Source organism: Fundulus heteroclitus, chromosome 5, assembly GCF_011125445.2.
Source record: "Fundulus heteroclitus isolate FHET01 chromosome 5, MU-UCD_Fhet_4.1, whole genome shotgun sequence".
Classification (NCBI taxonomy): Eukaryota; Metazoa; Chordata; class Actinopteri; order Cyprinodontiformes; family Fundulidae; genus Fundulus; species Fundulus heteroclitus.
The window spans coordinates 16,554,786-16,577,319 of NC_046365.1; the positions used below are offsets into that span (position 1 = coordinate 16,554,786).

The 22,534-nt window shown below is 41.7% G+C and overlaps 1 protein-coding gene across 1 annotated transcript; it reads right to left on the reverse strand.

Moving 5' to 3' along the window:
• Positions 1-2,044: 2,044 nt before the first annotated feature.
• LOC105915657 (tetraspanin-5) lies at positions 2,045-20,845 on the reverse strand. The gene is made up of 10 exons (XM_012849843.3): positions 20,388-20,845; positions 15,539-15,589; positions 12,742-12,888; positions 12,467-12,637; positions 12,212-12,337; positions 10,525-10,572; positions 9,571-9,687; positions 9,426-9,487; positions 2,532-2,577; positions 2,045-2,421 (listed from the first exon to the last, which is right to left on the reverse strand). Exons 1-9 carry the CDS (start codon positions 20,469-20,471, stop codon positions 2,565-2,567), a joined length of 819 nt encoding a protein of 272 aa, XP_012705297.1. The 5' UTR covers positions 20,472-20,845; the 3' UTR covers positions 2,045-2,421; positions 2,532-2,564.
• Positions 20,846-22,534: the final 1,689 nt, after the last annotated feature.

The window sequence follows — 22,534 nt, forward strand, 5'->3', positions numbered from 1 at the left end:
AGGAAAAATACTTTAAAAATAAAATGTATTATTATTATTACCTCTATGTGATTCAATTTTTAACCATAACTTGTGAAGGTCTCAGAGCTTTCTTAGAGGACATCAGTGATCAAACAGCATCATGAAGACCGAGGAACACAGCAGACAGGGCGGGGAAGTCTAAAGCAGGGTTAAGGTTAGAAAACAATAGCCATAGCTTTGAACATGTCACAGAGTACTGTTCGATTCATAAGGTGGGACTGGAGTTGTATCAGACAATGGAAAGAGGGCGACACAACTGCAAAGCTGCCATGATATGGACACTCACCTAAACTGATCGGTCAGGCAGAGAGAGAGGTAATCAGAGAAGCCATGAAGAGGGATGTTGTTACTCTGGAGGAGTTGTAGAGAGCACAGCTCAGGTTGGAGAATCTGACAACTGTTAGTTATGCACTATGACGAGACTAAAGTCTGACTTCTGGGTCTACATGCTAGACAATAGGTTTAGGGGGAAAAGGATGAATCAAATCACAGTATACCAGGTGAAAATGGACAAAGTCCGGATGGAACGCCTATTGTAAATCTGTGTGTGACTTTATAATGCTCTGTAAAATCTAAATGAATTATCTTGACCTAGCTCATCGTCATTTATTTATTTATTTATTTTATTTTTAGATATAATGCTCTTGGTTCATTTATAAACTGTTTGTAAGCTTCCTTTATAATTTCACTCCCTCTCCATAACAGCAATAAAATTTAAACAAAACAAAAACGCATACAAGGAGACATTTATTCCGGTCTTTGTATATATTTACATCTTTCACAATGTAAAGTCACTGTAAAAAGGAAATACACCCTCTTTCAAATAACGTTCATATAAGAAATCATCTAACCCTCAAAGGCTATTCATTTTTACAGTTAGAACAACATATAGACATTTTATATTTTATGACCCAATTTGTCTATTTTTGTACCATCCCACCAACATCTGAGAGCTGAACCAGGAAGTATCTACATTTTTTATTTTTGAAAAAAAAAAAAAAAAAAAAGGATGGTCAATATTTACAAGAAGTAACATAGGAAAGAAAAACAACACACATTGAATGTGTGCAGAAATCACAAATATGGCACTAGGGTGGCGAGAAATCATGAGATTAGCAAACGCAGACAATCATAAGATTGTAGTGTGTGTGTGTGTATGTATATATATATATATATATATATATATATATATATATATATATATATATATATATATATATATATATATATATATATATATATATATATATATATATATATATATATATATATATATACACACACACTCTAAAAGAATCTTCATGACATCCAGTAAACAGGAAATAAATGTTCAAAAATGAAGTTTGAGGATGTTTCAGTTCAGCCCATCGTGATGTAGATAATTTCACAGCAGAGGGAAAGTTTTTAGGAAACCTGCGGCTCGAGCACGAAATGACTTTTGCTTGCAAACACGGAAACAACCGTTTCCCTGCACCGTCTGATTTCAACGCCCTCACCGACCAAAACTGCTGGAGGAAAAGCCGGAAGGCTCGGTGAACTTTTGCAGCGCTGCAACGTTAAGCAGGCTGTGAATTGCATCTACATGCTGTTAATTGCCACCGAGGGGAATCGACATGCGGATAATTATGGCACTTGAGAAATGGCTTTAAAACCTAAGAGGCTGAAACATTTCTATCACAACTGGCTTGATTTCATCAAAGGACCGGTGTGATTAATATTCAAAATTGCGGAAAATAAAACTAGAACATGAAGTGCAATGCTCTCCAGTTGCTCCTCCCTAATTAAAACACAAACAAAAAGCTGAAATGAACTTCTTCTCACCGTTTTTGACGATGATTAAAGTGCTTCAAGCTGAATCTGGATTACGTGCCGCGTCAGTGCATTCGGACCTTTTCGGTCACCGAGGAACTTTTTAAACTTTGCAAAGCCTCAAAAAAAAAAAAAAGACATCAGTGACATAATGCTGCAAACCCACAGAAAACTCTTCGCTAAAGTCTCAGTAGTTTAGAGCAGAGTCAAGTGAAACGATTCAATAAACACTGTAATATACTAAATCAGATCCGTTTAGGCGAGCCAGTGTCCCATCAGAAGGCAAACGGCATGCAGTGCGTTTCCAGAGCGTCTCCCATGCAGCCGTCAAGACGCTGCATCCCTTTAATTCCTGCGTGCACCGATCCTGTCCCTCTCCAGCTCCTCCATGCAGTCCTTTTACCTTTAGAGCTGCTTGTATGGGGATGAATTGGACGCAGTGTTAGCTGCTCTGCATCGGAGCTTCCCGTAGATTTCAGAAGTTGCATTTCATTTAGGACGACTCACATCGGTTCTTAATTTATTATTTACACAGGGCTGGGTGGAATCTGGGATGAAACCTGTTTATCCCTTTGCTGCTGGTGTCCAAACCTGCAGAGAAAGAACAAAGGAAAAAAAGTTCAGAGCACGCACAAAAGGACGGGAGGTGGAAACCCAGAGGCAACGGTGCAAGCAGACAGATTTATTCAGTAAGCGCGTACCTGATGCATCCTTCCTGCAACAGCGTGTAGGTGTCAGGTGAACAAACTGCACATAAACAGAGGACAGGTTGACAATCAGAACGCCTCCTTAGGTGAACAAGGCCTGATGAAGAGTACAGTTCCTTGGCCACGTCCATCACTTTGCATCCACAAACTTCAATGTTTTTTTTTATTGCAATCGTGAGTGATAGAACACCACAAAAGTAAGACATAATTGCAAAGGTTTGGGGAAAAAGGAAAATAATAGGAGCCCCGTTTTTTGTCAACATCCTTTATAAATAAAAAAAATCCAAAAATGATTCTAGGCCAGCTAATTCAGTCTCAGTCGGACTGAATGGAGAACGTCTGTCGATATGACTTTTCAAATCTAGCCACAGATTCTCAACTAGATGTAGAGCCTGGACTATGACTGGGCCATTCAAACATGTGAATATGCTTCAGTCTGAACCATTCCTTTCCCCTCTGGCTGGATGTGTCGTCCTGGGGGAAGGTGAACCTCCATCCCAGTCTTCATTGTTTTAGATTTATAGAGTGTATGACTAATAGGTGTCGGGTCGACAGGTTCTCCCGTCTGAGTCATGGATCTCAGTGTAACAACGGGCCTGGCGGTTTAGGTGGATGGCCGTGTCTCGTTTTACATGTTCAGATTATGGATTGAACTGTGCTCTGTGAGCTAGTCAAAGCTTTGAAAAAAAATGTATAACCTAATTCTTGCCATTAAGATCTCCACGAACCTTCTCCCTGATCATGATATTGGATTTATATGGGATTTACTAATAAGGAGACTTCTGAAGGGAGTGGAGATCATTTCTAGATATCAGTGCAGAAGGTGGATGAACACAAATGCACGCTGCAATTAAAAAAAAAGTTGTCAAAATTAGGAATAACGTGCATCAGTTTCTTCGACTTTACAAGTAAGCACCCCTTACTGACCCCCCAGCATGTTTTACCACTCCTGCCACGTTCGAAATGAAATACTAATGGCCACGTTCACACCGAACGCCATCTTTTCTCGTTGATCGCCTGACGTCGGTCACGTGACATTTCGCCTCTGTCAAGCAAACAATGCAGCCAGTTTTCCCTCTGCTAGCTTCACCGCGTCATCAAACAGGAGGAGCGTCTGTCCGGTTCCTCGTGTCTGATCAGCTCAGCGTGGCGGACATGGATTTTACCGAGCGAGTCACGGTGCTATATGGAAAACTGAACAATGGTGCCGCCCCACCCTGGGTCCACCAGAGACGCACCCAGTACGCGGAGTACCACCACCTTCTTAGCGGGCCTCACCCACCCGCTAACTGCGGAGACGAGATTTTTTCCAGAATTCTGATGCTAAACAAATGGCTGGAAAAAACATGCAAAGAAACAACTGTAACCTTCATAGACAACTTTAACATATTTTGGGAAAGAAGACATCTGTTCAACAGAGATTGTTTCTCTCTAAATAGGTCAGGTGCAAAACGGCTGATTTCAAACATCTTCTATTCTGTGAACCATGCGTCATCAGCTTTGTCCCAAAACAAGGAACATCCAGTGCCAAAACAAATGATAAGCCCAGTGCAGCCCGAACAAGCCAAGATAAAGATGGCCAGAAAGATGACACAGAATGAGGCGTTGTCAGAGCTACAGGACGATTCATCCCAGATCTCAGCAGGACAACGAAAGGACCAAGAACCTCCATCTTCACAAACACCGGTCCAGACTGGACCCGCCTCCCCTTCTTCTCCACAAAGCCCAGAAGTTCCTTTTCTGGAATTTTCTCATAACATGAACAAAGTATTTAAGATTGGCCTACAGATGACATCCTCTCCACATAGCCATTCTGCTGTGAATAAACCAGGATTCTCCAAAGGCCTCAGAGCCTCAGATCCTCCTCCTCCACGTATCACAGAACACTCTGGTACTGAGGAACTCCAAATTACTTCGCTGTGATACAGATTGGGCCCTGGCCACACGTTTATCAGACATGAGAGTTCCCAGCATCAGCCGGGGCCTTTCGCCGGAGATTATGGAATATCTGTGATAATACGTGGCAGAAATAAGAAAAACAAAAGGATAAACAGGAACAAATACTTAAAAATCATAAACTGTCAGATGCAACCTGTCACAGAGACATCATCAACCACTAAGTCATATAAACTGGGTTTATTAAATATTAGATCTCTGTCAGGAAAATCCCTTTTAATTAATGACTTCATTATTGACAATGATCTTGATGTAATGTTTTTAACAGAAACATGGCTGCATGAATTTAGTGAAGCAGCTATACTGATGGAGTCGACTCCTCCAAACTACAGTTTTCTTTGTGAGAGCAGACAGCAAAGGAAAGGTGGAGGAGTAGCAACATTGTTTAATGATTCACTAAAGTGTAAAAAGGTGTTTTTAGGAAAATTTGACTCTTTTGAACATTTGGCTCTCCAGGTAAAGGGCCCGGTACGAACTATGTTTCTGAATGTGTACAGGCCTCCTAAGTCCACATCAAACTTTTTTAATGATTTTAGTGACCTGCTGTCTGTGATATGTGTTGATTATGACTGTTTCATTATTGTTGGAGACTTCAACTTTCACGTTGACAACCCTGAAGACAGAAGTGCAAAAGAACTGTGTGACACACTTAGAAACTTTGGTTTAGGTCAACACGTTAAACAGCCAACACACAAACAGGGACATATTTTAGACTTGATCATCACTAAAGGTCTAAAGATTTCACAGGTCAATGTAACTGATGTTGCCTTATCCGATCACTTTTCTGTTACCTTTGAAAGCATAATTACCAGCGACTCATTTAGCCAAAGGGACATCGTAAGAAAACGCACCTTTAAGGACAATGCCGCGGAAACTTTTATTCAAGCTTACTCTGATACTTCAACCTTGGGCTGCAACTCAGTAGATGAGCTAGTAGATAACTTTCAGTCTAAAGTCTCAGACATCATTAACTGCATTGCTCCAGTCAAAGTGAAGTTTTTTCCCGGGAAGAAAAAATCTCCTTGGAGAAATGCTCCATCAGTTAGAAGTGAAAAAAGGGAATGTCGAAAAGCTGAACGCAGGTGGAGAAAGAATAGACTCCTAGTTCACTACGACATCTATAAAGAGAGACTTTACAGATATAACTTACAACTGAAAAATGCAAGAGAATCTTTCTTCTCTGAGATCATCAAGAAAAACATTAATAATGCTCATGTCTTATTTTCCACAGTTGACAGGCTAACAAATCCTCCTGTGTCCGTGACTTCCGAACTCCACTCCACCAGGGCCTGCAACGAATTTGCTAACTTCTTTACTGAAAAAATCCTAAAAATTAGAGGATCACTTTGTACTACCATATCAACACCAGAACCAATGCTTTATTCAGCTGGAACTATTTCTGACAAAATGTCCCATTTCAGCGAAATAAACCACAAAAGCTTAGAGCAGATCATTCAGCAGTTAAGTTCCTCCTCCAGCTGCCTTGATGTTCTACCCACAGCTTTCTTTAAAAAAGTTTTACCTGTAATAGCGTCTGATTTGACTCAGATAATAAACGCGTCCCTTCTGTCAGGTGTTTTCCCCCAGTCCCTAAAAACAGCAATTATCAAACCACTGCTGAAAAAGAACAATTTAGACAAACTTCTACTCCAGAACTACAGGCCCATCTCAAACCTCCCCTTTATCAGTAAGATTATTGAAAAAGTTGTATTTCAACAATTAAACACCTTCTTAACAACGACCAGCCGCTTTGATGGTTTCCAGTCAGGTTTCCGTGCTCACCACAGTACAGAGACCGCCCTTATCAAGGTTTTTAATGACATCCATATAAATACAGACTGTGGAAGAACCACCGTGCTGGTACTATTGGACCTCAGTGCAGCATTTGATACTGTTGATCACTCCATTCTGTTAGAGCGCCTGGAGAACTGGGTCGGCCTCTCTGCTACAGCTCTCCACTGGTTTAAATCTTACTTAAAGGACAGGGACTTTTTTGTATCAGTAGGTAACTTTACATCAGAGATGACAAAAATCACATGTGGGGTTCCCCAAGGGTCCATCCTGGGTCCCCTCCTCTTCAATATCTACATGCTCCCTCTAGCCCAGATAATAAAAAATAACAACATCAGCTACCATAACTATGCAGACGACACACAGCTCTACATCACCATGTCACCAGGTGACTATGAACCAATTCAAGCACTGAGTAAATGCCTAGAAGAAATCAATGCATGGATGTGTCAAAATTTTCTTCAGTTGAACAAAAACAAAACAGAAGTAATAATATTTGGACCAATAGAGGAGAGATCAAAAGTTAGCACACAGCTTCAGTCGCTTCAGCTAAAAACCACTGATCAGGCCCGAAATCTGGGAGTAGTGATGGACTCAGACCTGAACCTCCAAAAGCATCTAAAGACAATTACAAGGTCAGCTTTCTACCACCTGAAGAACATTTCTAGGATTAAAGGACTGATGTCTCAGCAGGATCTGGAAAAACTAATCCATGCGTTTATTTTTAGTAGAATTGATTACTGCAACGGTGTTTTTACAGGTCTGCCTAAAAAGTGGATCAGACAGCTGCAGCTGATCCAGAACGCTGCTGCCCGCGTTCTCACTAAGACTAAGAAAGTAGAGCACATAACCCCAGTTCTAAAGTCCTTACACTGGCTCCCTGTATCTCAGAGAATAGACTTTAAAATACTTCTGTTAGTCTATAAATCTCTAAATGGCTTAGCACCTAAATACATCACAGACTTGTTATCAGCGTATAAACCCTCCAGACCACTCAGGTCTTCTGGCTCCAGCCTACTCTGCATACCTAGAACCAGAACTAAACAAGGAGAAGCAGCATTTAGTTCCTATGCTCCACTTATCTGGAACAAACTTCCAGAAAACTGTAAAAGTGCAGAAAGCCTGAGTTCCTTTAAATCAAGATTAAAAACACATTTGTTTAGAATTGCCTTTGAATGTTCAAGTTAAAATGTTTTACTGTTTTCAAATGTTCTTTTTTGTTTCTACACTATCCCTACTTGCTTTTATTCTGTTTTATTTTCCAATATTTTAATCATGTAAAGCACTTTGCATTGTCTCTGTACTGAATTGTGCTATATAAATAAATTTGCCTTGCCTTACCAGAAGCTGCATCTAGACGATGTTAAGCCACTTAGTAGTCTATATTATCTATATTGCAGTAGCATGATTGCTTAATAGAAAAAATAATCCACATTTATTCAGTTTATTCAATCCAACATTGAGAAATAATCTTTTTTGTGTGTTTTGCAAAATCATCATGCCCAAACTTATAGACACCTCTAACAAGCCTTCTGAAATATATTTCTTTAGTTGTATACTTGCAAGAGTGGAAGGGACGTTTTTTTTTTTATATCGTCTAAGACTTTTTGTTTCCCTGCAATATAAATCTGGGGATCAGCAACTTTAAATTAAGACCATTTTGATTTAAATTTAAGATCTACTCAAATTATGAAAACTAATATATATTTAATAGCTGACATTTTTAATAATTTATAGTTAACTTAATACCATAAGCAAGTTCGATGTAACTTTGTTAAATACTTTTTGTTTCAGTTCTGGCATGTGCTTTGTGTGCTTGTACACCCACAGGACACCTTATTTAAGCAACCACCCACAGTATATTGAATCCTTCACAGGACACATCGGCTTTTAGGCAACCACTGACATCCCTGTTGTCAAGCCAAAAACTCTTTAAATATAAACCTTCCTAACACAATCGTTCTGATTTTCATTTCTATCACATAAACATGCAATTTTAGGATGACAAACTCCTTTTTGAGTGGGCTAATTGCTTCCTTTTCTTGTGGGGATTTTTTTTCCACACAGCAAAGTAGCACCCAAACCCCAAAGTCAGAGCAACAAATCACGGAAGAAACAAACGCATCTAGTCAATGGGAAAAAAAAAAAAAAGTTTCATTCAGTCAATGCTGGAGGAAGCAAGAAATGAGTAAACACGAAAAAACAACAACTATGTAATTAAAGACCCAGCATCACAAATCTGGCTGCATTTAAAATTTGTTGGGGCCTATAATTACGACGATTATGTACATCATATAATTATGGTGCGGATCAGCAGGCCATTACTCTTACCCGCTCTTCAAAATGGGAAAAACTAGAGAACGTGCTATTCAAGTAAATGCTAGTGAAGATTCTCAGTCATCCAAGTTATGGTCATTCCAAAAAAAAGTAAAAAACAAAGCAGCTGGACTTGTTTTCCATAGTTGAAGACGTTTCGCTTCCTCTCCAGGAAGCTTTCTCAATTCAAAAGGTCTAGAGTAATGATGAGTACCAAGCTTTATACTACTGCCCAAACAAAGGCCTTGTAATGGCTTAGATAACATGCAAATTCAACAATTGGGACCTGTTTCTGTTGAATTGTCTAAGCCATTACAAGGCCTTTGTTTGGCAGCAGTATAAAGCTTGGTACTCATCATTACTCTAGACCTTTTGAATTGAGAAAGCTTCCTGAAGAGGAAGCGAAACGTCTTCAACTACGGAAAACAAGTCCAGTTGCTTTGTTTTTTACTTTTTTTGGAATATTCAAGTAAATTAATTTCATTTAATTCCGGTCTGCCTGAAGAAGAGGCATATGTGGTGTCATCATCTGTAGTCGCCCACGTCCGCAGTCAGAGCTTTAAACAAGTTAAATATAGCAGGAACTGCGACCAACAAAGCTTGATCAGAAACGATCTCTATGTCGTCATTTTGCACCGTGAGAAAGATGGTAAGGGAGGTAAATATGCCATCAAAGTCTATCCTTAGAGAAAAGAAGCAACGTGTTCAGTGTCCATCTATGCTAGTTAAGTCAATTTATTTTAAGGCTTATTGCTCATCTTTACCAGCAGTGCCAATAACTGAAACTCACGGCCCGCTTGTTCTGAACGAACCACTGTCACTCACCAGCTCTCTCGCACAGCTTCAATGTCGCTCACCAGATTCTGTGCCAAGCAGATCCCGAATATCTAAAAGCAGACACAAACGGGTATAGCATTATGAAGGACGTCAGACACAGGAAGACCGTCGGGCGCGGCCGGTCCGTTCCCACCTGCAGCAGCGCGATCCCGATAAAGATGCCCGCCACCACGGTCAGGTTGTCCTGAAGCCACTTCTCAAACTGTGGCACGCAGCCTTTGATGTATATAAAGTTTCTCTGCTCAGAGTCCTAAAATAACAGGGGGGGGGGGAAGAAACATTCGTGAGTTAAATCGGTAGCCGCAGAACATGGTTCATTTTCATTTTAATAAGCAGCAGTGTTGGGATTGTTTGTGCTTTGTGATCCTTCGAGTCACGGGAGCGCACGTTCTCCCTCAGAGTGAAATCCCTGCTTGTTAACAAAAACTCAGCTCACTGTTTTCCTGCTCCGAGTCTTGTTAAAACAGCACTACTGCAGCTCACATGTGAGGCCAAGAAAACAAACAAAGCCTTTTCCTCACGATTTGCTGCCATGGAGGCCCGCCAAAGCTAATTATTGGGGCGGGGGGGGGTGCTAGGAGCTCAATTCGCATCGCATTGCTGCCGCGTGAGTAATACCACACACCGCCCCGAGTACTGATGGGGAGCCAGCTGCTGCATTCTGAGGACAGAGGAGCTGGGAGGCGTACAGAGAGAGGATTATTGTGACCAGGGTGGAGCTGCCGATGAGCTCATGGAGCCCGGGGCCAAAGAACCAAGAGCTATTCACACGCTGCTCTTTACACTCTTTACACTTTTATTCCCACAATTACCTACTGGATGAAGATCTTACAAGACTCTACACTGTTAGGCCCAAAATTACACCCCTGGCAGATTTGGATTTCAAACATACTTTCATTCCACAAGGAACTTCTGAAAGGAAATGAGGCCGGCAGCTCCCGACAGATAATGAAACTACTAAAGGGAGTACTGCTTTTTTATTTATTTTATGTTTGCTTTGGTTACTCCTTGAATCTGAATCTGCCAGGGCTTACGGATCAGGTTGGACTTCGCTGTAGATCGTAGTTTTTGCGTTTTACAAACTCACCGTTTTCGCTCGGATGTCGTATCCACACTGAGTGTTGATGACGTCCTCCTGTGAAAATAGAAAACGGTTTACTTTGTAACTCAGTCACTGCAATTTGAATAGAAATAGAGAAAATGAGGGATTTGGAAGATATTTGAAACTTTGGATTAATATTTTTCATAGTAAAAATGGGTAAATTCAGGTAAAAAGGGGTGAAAAACACAAAAGAGAAGTCCCCTTTTAAAGATTTATAGATATCCTTTGATATAATAGTATTTGTTAGGCTGTGTAATGTGTGACAGACATTATTTGCTCTTTAATTTAAAGGTTTGATTTTCTTAAAGTCATATTTTTTTTTAATGTTCCATCTACCTGCATGTCTCTCTCTCTCTCTCTCTCTGGATAGCTGATATAATTTTTCAGAAGTTTCTAAAAGTTTTATGTTAATAAAACCCGAGCTTTCATAGGGAGGCCTCTAAGTGTTGACGATGTTTACTGACTAAATTTAAGGATGCTTTTCAGGAAAATTATACAAATCTCTGCTTCACGGGTATATGTGATGAAACATAATATCCTCATAACCCTGTACATTGCTTATCCCCCAACTTTAAATGGTTTATGTTATGAAAATGTTGATTTTAGAATTTCCACTTTGGTAGCAAAACAGCAAAAAAAAAAAAAAAAAAAAAAAAAAATCAAAACATGACTCCTGAAATCAGATATTTGGTCAAATCAGCTGGCATAAATGCCTAATAATGTTCAGATATACATTTTAAGTTGGGCAGAAAGTAAAGATCTTTTTTAATTATTTTATTTTTTTTTTTATAACTTTTGAACAAGCAATCTACATGTGTGATGATAATATCCCAGAAGAGCCACTTCAAGCAGTATTGTTTTGGGTCCACTGCAGCTTTTAGAGCAGCTGGGAGTATTCTGTGGCCTGCAGTTTGCCACATTGCAGCTAGATGTCACTGCATCCTTCAAACTGGACTTTTGATTGATTTGACAACCCATTTCCTGTGGAGCTAAAACATGACATGTGGTAGCCTTTTAGTTATGGTCACAGTTGTGTGAAAAGCATTAAAAAAAGACAATCAAAGCGCTGTCTTATATAATATGACTTAATAATCAAAACGCTCGAGCAGATGTATAAAGATTTGCCGAAGTGTGACTCCTTCTTGTGCCGCGCTACCATCTTCTTCTCTCTGTGCATGTTTTTCTAAAGCGCGGCCTTGCTGGAGCGGCACGTGATCAGGCGGGCGAGTGTTGCAGCAACTTTCATTAAAGAGAGTGTTTTGCTGCAGCATTTTTCTGTCACGGCCGTGCTTACCGAGCAGCCGTAGGAGAGTGTTTCTGTCTGAAAAGGGGAAGGGGGGGGGCAGGAAAGCACCTTGGTGAATGCCTCCTCCCATCTGCTTTTGGACTCTGCTATGCTGAGTCTGAAAGAACTGAACGCTGACGCCCAAACGCCCTTCTGGAAGCTCGCCATGACCATTGACATCGTCAGGCGGCCTTCTTGAGGACACAATGAGCAAAGCTTTCCGTCACCAGGAAAGACTTTCACAACACGGTTTCAGCTACTGAGCACGTTTCAAAGAATCTAACTACACGAAAACTCTTAAAGGAAGAACAGACACATTGTAATTGTTGGTATGTCCCACTAATGAGATGAAAAAATGCTTATATATATATAAAAAAAAAGACATACAGCTGGATCTTTGGTGCAACAGGAAAAGGGCACTCCACATTTCTCGCGACTCGGGTTGGAATCGGTGCAGTTGAAGTAAATGTTCAAGTTCCAGTCGTCGGCTCCAAAGGCTCCACAGCACTCCCACTGCAAGGTCAGAGAGACATAAAGAGAGCTTTGAGATGTGTGCCGAGAGGTCCCGCAGCAGCCAACGGCCAAGGCTCCAGCAGCATCAGGGGGAAGTAAGAGAAGCGACTGCAGAGAGCCGGCGCTCACGTATTCCTGTGTGAAGTCGATCAGGTTTTGAAGATCGATGTCATCTCTGTAGGCGCGAATGTTGTTGTTGATGAAAAAGTTGAGCTGATTCTTTATCCAGTCCTTGAAGACAAACGCCAGGACTCCTGCGGTCAGCTCCAGGAAGAAGATGATACCCAGGAACACGGAGAACTGAAATAAAAAAAATAAAAACACATTCAGGATTTTTAAAGATTTAGAAGGAAGTAAAAGTTGGAGGAAAAATAAAGGTGGGAAAAAGCCAAGAGGCAACATACAAACTTAAGAAGAAAGGAGTTCTCCCGGAGCGCTCCAATGCAGCCAGCAAAACCGAGGATGAACATCACTCCCCCGACCACAAGAAAGAGCCACACGGGGTCAAACCCCCCCAGGTCGGTGATGGACGAGATGTTGGAGAGAACGCCCTGGGGAGGAAGCACAGAAACTCATCAGCGAGCGCTAGGGGTCAGCTTTTAGCAGTCATTTTAGTCAGCTCGAAGGTAGAACCTGCTCCCAAACATATGGCATCCCACTTCTACTCAAGTGGAAATCAGAATCCTGAAGGAGGACATGTTAGCAACATTATCGTTTGCCTCACGGGGTTATGTAAAGTTGTTTGAATAAATTAAAAAATACCTGAAAGTAAAGATCAATGCAATGAATTAGGCTTGTGTCATTGCCAGCTTACTATCAGGTCAATCATATAATCATATAGCTAATATTTTAGCTAATGTTGCCTTAATGTTAGTAAACTACATTAACCATAGGCTAACATTAGCTAACCCTAGCTAGTGCTAATGTTAGTAAACTACATTAACCATAGGCTACATTAGCTAACCCTAGCTAGTGCTAATGTTAGTAAACTACATTAACCATAGGCTAACATTAGCTAACCCTAGCTAGTGCTAATGTTAGTAAACTACATTAACCATAGGCTAACATTAGCTAACCCTAGCTAGTGCTAATGTTAGTAAACTACATTAACCATAGGCTAACATTAGCTAACCCTAGCTAGCGCTAATGTTAGTAAACTACATTAACCATAGGCTAACATTAGCTAACCCTAGCTAGTGCTATGTTAGTAAACTACATTAACCATAGGCTAACATTAGCTAACCCTAGCTAGTGCTAATGTATGTTATGTCATTTATAGCTAGTGATAACCATGTTTAGAGTTCAGAAAGTAACCCAGGGCTGCACAGTGGTGCAGTCGGTGGCACTGGAGCCTTGCACCAAGAAGGTCCTGGGTTTGAATCCCAGCCTAAAGTCTTTCTGGATGGCGTCTGCATGTTCTCCCTGTGCATGTGTGGGTCCTCTCCAGGTACTCCGACGTCCTCCCACAGTCCAGACACATGACTGTTAGGTTAATTGGTTTCTCTAAGTCGCCCTCGGATGTGAGTGTGAGGTTGTTCATCCTGTGTGTTTCTATGTTGGCCTGTGATGAAGTAGCAGCCTGTCCAGGGCGTACGCCGCTGGAGATAGGCACCAGCGACCCTGCACGGATGAGGGGCCACAGACAGCGGATGGATAATGTAATGTATTGTTTGGCTAATGGTAGCCACTATTATCTAATGTTAAGGCATGTAATGCTTAGAAAATTATGTCCGCTATCAGCCAACGTTAAAGAATGCAATTTACTGCTTGGCTAATCTTGCTGCATGTTGAGTCAAATGTTGTAAACGCTATTCAAATCATAATTCTGTGACTAAAGAGGGGGGGTAAAAGGTGCGCGTCGCCCCTGACTGCAGATTAAAACAAAATCCATGTTTACTGTTGGAGACTTTGTGACAGGAAAACATTCAGAAATTGCTTGTTATTCCCAAACCAGTCTGGCAAAAAAAAAATAGCAGAAAGAGGATCCTATTTTTGCTGGAAAGCAATCATCTCTGATTTTGAAGAGGAGAAAGAAAAACCTCTCTGTAAGGGAAATGCGTGGTCACTTTGCTAAGCGTAGGGCTGAAAAATGTAAGAATCAGCTCCTCGCTTTTGTCCAGGATCCTCAGGCTCTATGTGGATGTCAGTACATCTAAGAATAAGGAAGGGAAGCTTCTTTTCCGTTGCTTCATAGACTGCTGGCTTACAACTGGTTAAAAACACATTTTAGGAAATGAACCTGTATGCCCAGTGTTGTGCAGACGCTTTTAACTATCACCTATGTTCTTCATATGTAGGGTGATATAAAGTATTCTTAAATAATATCTCTTGAACCTATCTGAACGTTTTTCGGAGCTTTTCTTTGGCTGCTTTTCATTGTTGTTGCTGTTGTTTTTTTAATAAATGAACTTAATTTCGAAACGTTCGTATCTGACCTTTCTATTAATTGAGGTTTGAATAAAGAGAAAGTGGAAAAGTGAAAGAAGCAGCATAAGACCTAAAAACAAAAGCTATCGCCAGCAGATTAACAACGTCCTGATTTTAAAAAAACAGGAAACAAGCCCAGTTAAGTCCTGACAAAAAGACATGAGACAGCCATCGTTCTTTGTTCACTGTAGGCCAAGTTTACAGCTCACAATTTCTGAAGAATACACCTTTGGGGATTTAAAATGCTATTTATGTGGGTCGTGATATGACATTATTGGTTATTTTTCATAGTTCCAGCTAAAGAGGTAGAACCGATTGTCACAGCCTTTGCAAGAGACATAGCACTTAAAGATCTAGCCTAATGTGGGTTCTTTTTTTTAACCTAAAAGGCCAAATTCTTTCACATGAGAACAATATGTTTTGGTAGTAATCCACTGAGATTCATGAACAACGATTAAGAGGAAATTATCCACGAAAGTTTTCCGCATAGAGGCTGGAAATGACGGAGGGCATGAGTGGAGCACAATGAATCAATCTGTAAAACGAATCGGATCAGATCCTCTCATTGTTCTTCAGGATGTCTCGCAGGAAAACATGACATTCCTTCCTGATTCAGTAAAGCCGCGTCTACATTCCAACCCAGACATTTGGATACAAGTGAGAAATTAAAGAAAACTCATCGGCTGATTATTTGCAGATGTGGCTGGGTGTAATGACTCGGGTAGCTGAAAAGCTGCCGTTTCCCCCAACATCCTACATATGCGAAACACCCACCTTTTCACTCCATGCCCACAAGCCGATGCCAAGGAAGGCTACTCCCAGGAACTGAAAGAGAGGGGAGGTCGGAGAGAAGGGGGGGGTTATTCAATGTCGACGGTAACATGTTAGACATCACACAGAAGCACATGGAGAGAAACCACTGGAAGACTTTCCTGGCTCTGTTCCATCGCTAAATATTTCCCATCTCAGTCTGCAGAATCAGCAGGAAGCGGCCGCATTAGGAAGCATCTTTAAACAGCCTTATGATCCCAGGAACGCTTTCTGACTCCAAAGCTGGGATCACAGCATTTATGACATTATTTGCCGTATCAAGATGATAATGTCAATAAAACTAATGGTTATCGGAGCATTATACAGTATTTTAACAGTGCATGGTAATTAGTGTCCATTAAATAGTGCTGGTTTCCCTCCTGGACCTGTTGCTCCCCCCCCCCCGACCTGATCTGGCATAAGCCGAAGACGATGGGCAGAATAATTATGTGTAAGTTAAAGACATATGATTATTTGCCGTTAATTACTGAAAAGCCCTTTATTTACAGTCTGTCTGGTTTTATGTTATTCAACAGACGGTAATTGCACAATCACAGACGTTATCAAGGTATCACTGGATATCAAGCTTTCAATGTTTTTAAAATGCCTGGACCTTGATTTCTTTTAGCTTCACAAACCTTTTCGCTTTTTTTCAATTTTGAGACTTTCAGATCTTTTTTTCTAATCCTGTTTCGTAGGCATGAAATCACACATACAGATGCTGGTAACAGTTGTGTGCCATCTTGACTAGCACCCCCTTCTTTTTTTTTAAAGAAAGGTTGATCAAAATGAATAGAGTTTATTTGAAGATCAAATGATTAAGACGGAAACCTTTACAGGTTCTCTCTAAACCACAAAGCGTCCCAGGGATTCATCTTCGGATCACTACGTAAAGAGAACAAAATGCTCCAGGTTACAAAGGCGTAAACGCAACATGTCATGTTTTCATAACAGACCTGATTGACATTTCTATCTTCTTTTTCTATCTGTAGTAGGACAAACACATTTTTACAAACCAGGATTTTTAAATACATAAAAAACTACATTGCAACCATATGCTATATGTGGTATTTGAAAAGGAGATGCCCCTGTCAGAAATTGGTAATTTTTTTTAAAAAAAATCTTGTGCCCTTTATTTTTACAGTGACTGTAATTATGAAGAGTATTTGCAACATTTCTCAGCCACCTCTTCCCGCCTCTCTGCGCCAGGCGGGAGCTTCTCTGTACGGCTCTGACTGAGAGACTTCCCTGCAGAGGAGCGTTTCCTCGCTCTCGTTCAGTGAGAGTGTTTGTCGCTCTGATGAGAATGCCATTGCTGTCAGCCCCTTCCTGTTCTAACCTTAGCTCTGACAGACATACGTCCGTTCGTCCTTCATCGTTTGTGCACAACAGGCCACTGAGGAGAGCTGCTCTGACGGGTCTGCCGTGTTGGACCAGGGCAGATTTATTTGTGTAGCACTTTTCAGTACAAAGACAACGCAGAGTGCTTTACATGGTTAAAATATAGGGAAATAAAAACAGAATAAAAACAAGTTTGGAATACAATGTAGAAAAAAATGAAAGTAGAATAAAACATGGGAAAATGGAAACTAAGAGCCAGAGTAGCACACTCCCGGGTCATCCATTTGATTAACTGTTTCCTGCAGAGTCATAAACCCATCCCATAATACGATTACAGGGAGACAGTTTTATTTGGTCTATAGGAACAAAAAAAAATATGACTTACACTTCTAGGGGAATGCTTTTTTTTTTTTAGGGGATTGTGTTTACTCTTGGAGTGGGACGTGCGATGAGGCGCAATGTCAGCTGGACCCTTTTTTTTTTTTTTTTTTTTTTTTTCGATCAATGAGTGCATATGGGTCAACCAGAGCTCTGAACAAACAGGCCACATCTGCTTTCACTCAGAGGGGAAGTTGGGCCAAGCAGCGAAATGACAGAAAAGGCCAAATAATCAGTCAAGCCAGTTGTCCAAAATCGCTCCGGGTGCTGAGCGGACCAGCCAGGCGGTGTCCACTGATAACCTGGGCGTGGCTCGGAAGCCGTGAGCGAGGCAAGTTTGGCTTTATGCCGTTATGCTGTCGTTGATTTTGATCTGCTGTTAGTCTCAGAATGAAAAAGAGTTGGCCCTGAATAAAATTTCGCAACTAGTTGAAGCAAGTCCTCTCCAGTGCCCCCTCCTAGTGGTGCCATTGAACATATCTGAGTCTAACCTGTCGTAGATTCCCCGCAGCGTCTTAGATGATATTGGTGGACAATCTTAGAGCGCTAACCTCAATAGGAGAAAACGCCCCATTGCATCTTCAACACCAACTGTGGATGACTCCAAAATGAAGAGGAATGCCCTTATCTATGTCAGGGGGCGTGAAAGGGGCGGGTTGACATTCAGCTGAGCGGCTGTCTCTCGGCCTCCAGATTCACTGCCACTTGCACAAGGTCTTAGGACCCCTTCAACTTGCCTACATTTAGTCCCCCTGCAACTACAAATGGTTAAATATTTAGAGTGGATTTTATATGAGAGGACACCACGACTGAGAGGTAGGAGAAATAGTTTTCACAACTCACAATCTGAAAAGTGTGGTGTGCATTTGTACCCCCCTTTATCTGTGTTACACCTCAATGAACTGCTCAGTAAATAAGGAAAGAGAGTCTGCCGGTTTTGGTTTTTATGAATCAAGCTGTCCTGTGAGGACCTTAGATATCGGAAATCAACCAAGACGTCACCTTTTACCTAAGCTGGCAGGCTGAGCATTATTCACAGAAGGAGCAAAGAGGCCAATGAATGTGTATTCGCCATTATGCTAGTTCCTACCACACGATCCCACTTAACTCACTATTTTTTCTCCCAACTGGTTTCTGCCATTACCATTACACGATGTTCCACTCTTGACGAGCTTTACCCTCTCAGCCATGAAAAGCACAAATCACCTGCATGCCCTGATGCGTGACACTCTCACAATAAACCTTCCTATCAAATGTCGCTTTCACGCTCCCCGGATGCACCTGCAACATTGCGCGCCCTGACATTTCAGTGACGACTGCAGTTTGACGTACTGTGCAACCCTATCCAGCGTGACCACAGCCCTAAACATGCTGCCAAAGCCGCAGAGCGGATATTTATATCAAACCAGGCTCGTACGTTCGAGTGGCCTAGTCAAAGCCTGCACCTAAATTCAATTGAGCATCCGTGGCACAACTTGTTCACAGGGACTCTCAGTTCAGTCGGATCTCCAGAGGCTGGTGGAGGCTTACCTCCAGATCTGCAGCTGTAATAGGCAGTTCTATAAAAGGACTGACTCAAGGGGGCTAAAGACACAGGCACACCACACGTTTAAGACTATTATTATTATTTAGACACCATATTCCTAATTGTGCCAAGGTTACCATATAACGTAGAAAGGATTCCGGGATCAATGTGTGCTTCGGTGCTTTTCACACTGAGCCTGGTTCTCCTGGAGGTTTTCCTTACCGTTAAAGGTATACTATGCAACTGGGGTTGATTTTCCAGCGAGGTTCCCCCCAGATGGCGAAAGTAAAAGTGCACTGTCGTAAATATGCTCAGCTGTTCTCCTGGTTTGTCCGTCAAGCCAGGCGCGGTTGTTTTGAGCTTAGCAGACAAGCGAACGCAACAAAAAGTGGAAAAAACGGCAGTACAAACAATGACTAACACAGTGAAGAACAATAATAATAAAACTCGATATGCTTGCATGTTTATTTGACGTTAACACGCGGTACTTTGTTGTTGCTTTCACGCGTGCATATAGTGAATGGCAGGGCAAAAACACATGGAGTTCTCGCTGTAAAGCCGAGACTTCTGTGAGTGCGGGCCGTGAGCTCTTGCAATTGCAAGTACGGTATTTCCCCCACAGACCCCCAAGGCGGCCGAGAAAACCTTTGTTCGACCTGAAATGACTCATTTAATCATCCAAAACGGTATGGAACACATTAATTAACTGAAAAATGTTGCATAGTATGCCTTTAAAGGGGAGTTTTCCTCTCCACTGTCGCTTCGTGCTTGCTCAGTATAAGGGATTGCTGCAAAGCCATGGACAATGCAGACGACTGTCCACTGTGGCTCTACACTCTTTCTGGAGGACTGAATGCTGTTTGTGATGACAATCTGTTCCAAGTCTTGTTAAAAACAGCCCTACTGCAGCTCACATGTGAGGCCAAGAAAACAAACAAAGCCTTTTCCTTGCGATTTGCTGCCATGGAGACTCGCCAAAGCTAATTATTGTCATAAACCCATATGCTGGATTTCCTTAGATGGGAAACTTTTTGACCAACCTGTATATTCTGATTGAATTTGACTTTGTGAAGTGACTTGAGATGACATGTATCATGAATTGGCGCCGTATAAATCAAATTGAATTGAACTGAACTAGAAACAGTAAAGGCAGCTGGAAAACTGACATGTGAGTTTCTGCACACCCTCTCTGAACTGGTCTGGAGTCAGACAGTGCGTGCACTGTGCGGTCGTGGCATATTAACAAAGCCACAATGGCTCTCGCCCCCACAGCGTGCGGCCAGGTGACGCGTAAACCCCGGAGGCCCACGGTGTGGCGGCTGTGGTGTTTGTTTTTCCTCCGCAGGGGCTCCACGCGTGGAGCAGAGACTGGTGACAGGTCCGTGCGCGCCTCTCCCCGCGCAGACATCGCCGTGAGGCCGCGATTCCAACCAAAGCGAGAGGCGCGCATAAAAAAGGAGCAAGTGCGCAGGGAACAAAAAACCCACCATGTCAAAACATCACGGTGTGACAACATAGAGAGAAGTCACCGTGCGTAACAGAGAGAGAGAGGGAGGCAGGGTTACTCACCCAGAATATGATGTTGAATCCGAAAATGAAATACTTGATGCAGCAGCTCACTTCATGAGCCTTGAAATGCTTCCCGGACATCATCTGGACGGGCTTCGCTCTCAGAGGCACGTCCGCGCCGCTGGGAGGATTGGCATCGACGCCCCTCTGGTGTTTGACAACAACCTGGCGGCTTGGTCGGGAGGAGACACCCTCTGATGTTGGCGATGGCTCCGGATCTCAGCGGCTCGTCGGCGCAGGAGGAGGAGAAGGAGGAGGCGGCGGCGGCATCGCTCTGCGTCTCGGCGGAGAAAAGGCGCAGACGGGAGCTGCGGACGGGCGACACGGCGCGGAGAAGAGTCCAACGCCGGCAGCTGTCGGACGCTCGGGAGACACAAAGAGGTCAGCTTGGAGAGAGGAAGCCTCTGAGAGCCTGGTTAGTGCTGCGGGTCCTCCAGCTGACCCGTAGTTCAGACCAAAGACAGCACTGTTGTCATCTGAGGGCCATTTCTGGGAGCCAATCAAGTGGTGCTGCCGCTTTGGAGGGCGGGACTTCCTCTAGAGGCCACGGTCTAATTTGGGGATATTATTCCCAAATGTCTTCTTTTTTTTTCATTACATAATATTAATAGAGATAATGATAATACAAATGATCTAACTTGGGATCACCCCTGAAGCTGTTTTTCGTGACGTAGATTGTTGTTTTTTGAGCAAGGGACACGCTGTCCTACCGAGACAGATTACTGCGAACTCTCAGGACAGATCTGGTGATTCAAAGTGAAACTCATGGGGACGTTTTTTATCTGGTAGATCTGAGCTATTTATGGCACGAAGAGAGCTGTTTGGGTTAGTATTTGATCTGAGTTTATTATTTTCTCTTTAGTAAGATGTGCATTATTTTTGCTATTCTGTTAGGAAGCTGCTTGATGAAACCTTTACAATGTAGGTTGGAAGAATCCTGAGGCTGTGTAATGATTATGTGACTTTATCATTAGTAATAATAAAATGGTTGTTGCCTTTTTTTTTAAAACCGGAACAACGTCGCCCTCTGGTGGCATCTTCTGTAAACTGAACCAAATAGTTACAAACTCAAAATAATGGACATGGCATTACAGGACAGATATTTTAAAACACGCTCAAAATGCAACTGTCACTACCGCACATATGATCACTAACTTTTTAGTTACCAAATATTATTTAATAGCTTAAGATAAGTGTCAGTAAATTGTCCATTTGTAACTTTACAATAGTGAGTTGTGAATCTATTATTATACCTTAACACCAGTGTTGTATAAAGTACTGAAATCTCGGAGTCAAGTAAAAGTATAGGTACCAATCCAAAATATGACTCTGGTAAAAAGTCCAAGTCACTGACTGAAATGTTACTTGAGTTAAAGTCTTAATGTATCTGAAATGCCTTGTACTTAAGTATGAAAATTACTGTAAAAATAGATGTACTCAAGTAATGTAATAAAAAGTATAAGTAAAAAGTAAAACAAAGCAAATGCAGTTTGAAGGACATTTTTAGATTTTGGTAAACTTCGAAAGTCAAATTCACTTGAAATAATATAAACAACCAAGTGCAGGAGAAATTTAGACCAAGTTTAGACAGAAAATACAACCTTTTTACAAGCATTCAGTTTTCCTTCTTCAAGTAAGGTCAGTGGTAAGGTCAAGTTTAAATTGTACACAACCAAGTGCAGACAAAATTTAGACCAGGGGGTGTACTATACTAAGAATATGGTTAAGTGATAAACCAGGTCTAGTTAACCTACAGGAAACGGTAAACCCGCTAATAGATACACCTGCAGGTTATCATTTAGTTAAGAAAATTAGGACTCTCTGCTATTAGATGCTTTACCTATACCACAAGGTTAATTTAACCTGCTTTACTACTGAACCAGCTTCTTATCCTGTTGGTGGTGATGAACAAGCCCAGGCAAGTCTCGACTTTGTCGCAGTCAATCAGTAGGTGGGGTCAAAACAATTGCGTGCGTGAGTCTCTCCCTCTCACTCTTTTTGTAACAAGTAACTAAACCAAACATTGAAAATGTATTGGAGTAAAAGTATGCAATTAAGTTCGGAAATATAGTGAAGTAAAAGTAAAAGTTATCAAAAAATGTTATACTCGAGAAAAGTATAAAGTACTCCAAAACATACTTACGGAC

Coding starts and splice junctions, on each gene's coding strand:
- LOC105915657 (XM_012849843.3), bottom strand. CDS start 20,471: ATGATGTCCGGGAAGCATTTCAAGGCTCATGAAGTGAGCTGCTGCATC. Junction 15,590..20,387: donor GATTCAACATCATATTCTGG/GTGAGTAACCCT, acceptor CCTCTCTTTCAG/TTCCTGGGAGTAGCCTTCCT. Junction 12,638..12,741: donor ACTCCTTTCTTCTTAAGTTT/GTATGTTGCCTC, acceptor TTTTTATTTCAG/TTCTCCGTGTTCCTGGGTAT.